At 55.6% G+C, this 4965-nt stretch overlaps 1 protein-coding gene across 1 annotated transcript; it reads left to right on the forward strand.

Moving 5' to 3' along the window:
- The first annotated feature begins 1031 nt into the window (after positions 1 to 1031).
- On the forward strand, positions 1032 to 3759 carry LOC115944709 (rho GTPase-activating protein 39-like). The gene is made up of 2 exons (XM_081810186.1): positions 1032 to 1719; positions 2843 to 3759. The coding sequence occupies exons 1-2, from the start codon at positions 1328 to 1330 to the stop codon at positions 3126 to 3128; spliced, it is 678 nt and encodes a 225-aa protein (XP_081666312.1). The 5' UTR covers positions 1032 to 1327; the 3' UTR covers positions 3129 to 3759.
- Positions 3760 to 4965: the final 1206 nt, after the last annotated feature.

Consider the following 4965-nt stretch of genomic DNA (forward strand, 5'->3'; position numbering starts at 1 on the left):
CTGGGATCGAGCCCCGCATCGGGCTCCCTGCTCAGCAGGAAGCCTGCTTCTCCCTCTCCCTCTGCCCCTGCTTGTGTTCCCTCTCTCGCTGTGTCTTTGTCAAATAAATAAAATCTTTTAAAAAATAATAATAAACAAATCAACTAATTAATTAATTAAATGAATAAAATCTTAAAAAAAAAAACCAAAAAACTTAGTGTGATGGAAGCCGTGTCCTTGAGGTGGGGACACTCTGGGAGCCCCAGGGAGGAAATGGCTCCAGAGCACCAAGTCCCATCCCAGCTGAGCTGGAAGCCCCTTCTCAAGAGGCCCAATGTAAAGATGGTGGCATCCATTCCTGCTGCAGATGGATGGGCAGTGGTGGCCCATGGTGGCCAGGCCGACTGAGTAGCCAGGGCATCCTGCAGGACGCAGCCAGGCTGCGTCCAGGTTCTTCTGAGGACAGGGAGCTAGAGCCTGTGGAGCCCAGTGGAGAGGCGTTTGGCCCAAGTCTCCCTAGAGAGCTCCTGGGCAGTAATGAGCATGTAGAAGATCAGGGATGGGACTTCAGTTTGGCTTGGTTTTATTGTATAAGTGACAGGATTTCTTTTTTTTAAAGATTTTATTTATTTATTTGACAGAGAGAGAGATAGCGAGAGCAGGAACACAAGCAGGGGGAGTGGGAGAGGGAGAAGCAGGCTTCCTGCCGAGCAGGGAGCCCGACGCGGGACTCGATCCCGGGACTCCAGGATCATGACCTGAGCCGAAGGCAGCCGCTTAACCGACTGAGCCACCCAGGCGCCCGACATCATACTATTTTTTTTTCTTTTTTTTAAGATTTTATTTATTTATTCGACAGAGAGAGAACACAAGCAGGGGGAGCGGCAGGTAGAGGGAGAAGCAGGCTCCCCGCCGAGCCGGGAGCCCGATGTGGGACTCGATCCCGGGACTCCAGGATCATGACCTGAGCCGAAGGCAGTCGCTCAACCAACTGAGCCACCCAGGCGCCCAAGTGACAGGATTTCTTGTCTCTGGGGCTGGCAGATGTGGGAAAGGGTCTGCTGTTGTAGGCGGGTCTACAAACCCCGCCCTCCGCAAGCAGGTGGCCTGCACAGCAGCTGGGGGACAAAGGGCACACCACTTGGTGGGCAGGACCCATTCCCTGGGGTGGGCAGTGGGCCCGCGGTTGGAGCCAGCTGCGTCTCCAGCCCCGCCAGCGCCCTCGTTCTGGGCCAGGCTGCAGGAGCCCCTTGTTCCCGGAGGCCAGCACCCGACCCTGCTAACTCTCCTCTTGCTCTTTCTCAGGCTGGAGTGGGTGGAGATCATCGAGCCGCGCACCCGCGAGCGTATGTATGCCAACCTGGTCACGGGCGAGTGCGTGTGGGACCCTCCTGCCGGCGTCCGCATCAAGCGCACCAGCGAGAACCAGTGGTGGGAGCTGTTTGACCCCAACACATCCCGCTTCTACTATTACAGTGCTAGCACCCAGCGCACTGTGTGGCACCGGCCGCAGGACTGCGACATCATCCCCCTGGCCAAGCTGCAGACCCTGAAGCAGAACACTGAGTCACCCCGCGCCTCGGCGGAGAACAGCCCTGGGAGGGGCAGCGGCGTCAGCCGCGAGGGCAGCACCAGCTCCTCCCTGGAGCCCGAGCCGGATGCCGGCGAGAAGGCGCAGGAGCCTTCGGGGAGGACCAGCCGGCAGGCCACTTTTGGGGCTCTGAAGGACGAGAGCGGCAGGTGAGGCGGGCGGGCGGGCCCGGGTGTGCTGGGTGAGGCCCCAGCCTCATACCAGCGGTTGCCTCCCACCCTTGCCCGCAGATGCTCTCGTTGCCATTTGGCAGGAGCCTCTGTTGGTGACGAGGAGGGCCCGGTCTGTCCTTACGGAGGTTTTCTGGCTTATGACCGTGAAATCGTTTGGTTCTGTCCACTGTGGGAAGCGGGAATGTGGCGTTAGGACCAACCAGAGGCACACCCCCAAAGGTGCCCTGTATCCCAGTGCCCACACCTGGCAGGCACGGCGGCAGGGCCCAGAGCTCGGGGAGCCGAGTCCAGCAGGAATGGCTGGTCAGGAAGGTGCTGGGACAGCATGCCCTGGGGACAGGTGGTGAAAGGAGCCGGGGAGGATGGAGGGACACGATAATTGGCCTCGGAGGCCAGGCAGGGGCAGGGTGGTAGGGATGGGGGGAGTGGGGCCGGGGTGAGGCGGGCTGGATTTCACTCAGGGACGGTGGAAACCACAAAGTGATCAAACCTGCTGTATGCTGAGGGTCCATTTTGCTCCGGTGAAAGGGATGTCCAAGGGGCCCGGGATGGAAACAGGTGGCTGGCAGCCATCGGTAGGAGCTGGAAATGCTGTTCTACGTGGCGCAGTTGGGTGGGCGTGCTGGCAGATTTGGGGTGCTGTGGGGGGCTGGGCAGCTGGCTGTGGCGCTCCCAAATGGGGCGGGGAAGACGAGGCACATACAGGGGTCAGATCAGTGTGCATGCTGGTGCTGGGGAGGCAGAAATTTCCTTCTCTCCTCCCAGGACTCTTCCAGCTGGGTTCGGAATTAAATCGTCATAAGGCAGATTAACAGGAGGGAAAAAGCAGTTTTGTTTCATGCACAGAGGTCCATTAATGAAATCGAGACCCCAAGAAATGGCCAAGGCAGGTAGTTTTTATATTTTTTGGACAAAGACACAGTAAATTTGTGAGGAATTGACAGGATAAAGAAAACAGACGTTTGGGAGCTTTACTTAGAGAGGAATTCTAAGCAGAGTCTGGACTGAGGTAACGTTGACAAGGTCTGTTTCTCCAGCTCTCTCAGCAAGGAAGCTCCTACCGCTGGTGAGAATGGTACCTTTTTACTTCTTCCTACAGGGACGGTGTTTCCCCATGGAAGGGTTACTTCAGCTTTCAGGGGACAGAGCGGAGTCTGATGACCTTGCACCACTGCATTCCCAAGTGGCTTCCATGCAAAATAATCAGTTTGCCATGGTGGCACATTTTGGGGTGGCCTGCCCTGGGCCCCTACATTGGACACACACCAGAGGTCAGAGGCCAAAGAGGTGGTGGCTGGGCAGGCCTGAGGAGACTCGGGGACTTTTGGGCGTTGCCCCCAGAAAGTGGCGCTGCCCCTGGTGAGGTTGGGGAGCCCCAGGGGTGAGCACCCAGAAGAAAGCAAATGGGTGTGTGGGCTCTGCCTCTGGCTTCCTGTGGGGCCCACGCTGTGCTGCTGCCGAGAGGCCCTCCCGGCACTCCCTCTGTCCATCAGCTTCGACAGCCTCTGGGCTCATCACATAGTCTCCGTTTTATTGGATCGTGATGATTTTGAATTCTTTATCCTATTGGTTGCTGACTCATCTCTGTAATTAGGTGGAGAGACTGGATTCTGTTTCGGGTTCTGTTGGCAGATGTGTCTGTCACGCCCATTCTCGGGCTACCCTTCTCTGCCCTGTGCCATGCTGCCCAGTGGTGGGAGTGTCCTCCTCGGGTGCCTCGGATATTCTCTGGGGTGGTGGGGGTTACTGCATCAGTTTGGGGTCAGGATTTCCACAAGAAGCCCTGTTTGGATTTGGATTAGAATTGTACTGAGTTTGGGCGCCTGGGTGGCTCAGTTGGTTAAGCGACTGCCTTCGGCTCAGGTCATGATCCTGGAGTCCCAGGATCGAGTCCCGCATCGGGCTCCCTGCTCGGCAGGGAGCTTGCTTCTCCCTCTGCCCCTCCCCCCTCTCATGTGCTCTCTCTCATTCTCTCTCTCTGAAATAAATAAATAAAATCTTTAAAAAAAAAAAAAAAAAGAATTGTACTGAGTTTATGGATCAGTTTGGAGGAAATGGGTGTCTTTGTTATATTGTCTTCTCCCACGTAAAGATGGTGTCTGTTAACCCTTCTCTCCATGAAGGACTTGCTTATTTTTTAAGGTTTATTTCCAGGTTTTTTATCTACTTTATATCTCTTTTTAAAGTCCTGTCTTCTTCTTCTTTTTTTTTTTTTTTTAAGATTTTATTTATTTATTTGACAGAGACACAGCGAGAGAGGGAACACAAGCAGGGGGAGTGGGAGAGGGAGAAGCAGGCTTCCTGCAGAGCAGGGAGCCCAATGTGGGGCTCGATCCCAGGACCCCAGGATCATGACCTGAGCCGAAGGCAGACGCTTAACGACTGAGCCACCCAGGTGCCCCTAAAGTCCTATCTTCTGATCATTCCTGTTCTTATGTGTCAGTCTTGTTTCTCCCACGTTTGCTGGGCTCTTGCTGATCTAGCCCCAGCTCCTGGCCTTGTCCAGGTGCTCAGGCTGCAGGCCTGCTGTCCTTGTAATGCTATGACACTGTCAGGCTTTTTGCTGTGAATGGAGGTACCATTTTATCAAGTATTTGCTGAGTCTGTTGAGATCAGTGTTGTAGGTTGAACTGTGTCCCCCACAAAGATATGTTGAAGTCCTAACCCCCAGGAGCTCAGGATGGGAACTTCTTAGGAAATAGGGCTCTTGCAGATGTGATCAGTGAGGTTTCAATGAGGTCACCCTGGAGTGGGGTGGGCCTAAACCATGTAGGACTGGTGTCCTGGTAAGAACAGAGACACAAGAAGGCCCATGACAGGGGCGCCTGGGTGGCTCAGTTGTTAAACATCTGCCTTCAGCTCAGGTCATGATCCCGGGGTCCTGGGATCCAGCCCCCCATCGGGTTCCCTGCTCGGCGGGAGGCCTGCTTCTCCCTCTCCCGCTCCCCCTGCTTGTGTTCCCTCTCTCGCTGTCTCTGTCAAATAAATAAAATCTTAAAAAAAATACACACCTAAAAAGAAGGCCCATGACAACGGAGGCGGAGACAGAGCGATGCGTCCACAAGCCCAGGGACGCCCAGGATCGCGGCTCCACCAGCCGCTGGAGAAAGGCCTGGGATGGTGTCCCCCAGAGCCTCCAGAAGGAGCCAGCCCCGCCCACAGCTGGAGCTTGGGCTTCCGGGCTCCAGGGCAGGGAGAACATGAGTCTCTGTTGCTTGAAGC

This window comes from Leptonychotes weddellii, unplaced genomic scaffold, assembly GCF_054177405.1.
Source record: "Leptonychotes weddellii isolate Sample4059 unplaced genomic scaffold, ASM5417740v2 HiC_scaffold_1971, whole genome shotgun sequence".
Lineage (NCBI taxonomy): Eukaryota > Metazoa > Chordata > Mammalia > Carnivora > Phocidae > Leptonychotes > Leptonychotes weddellii.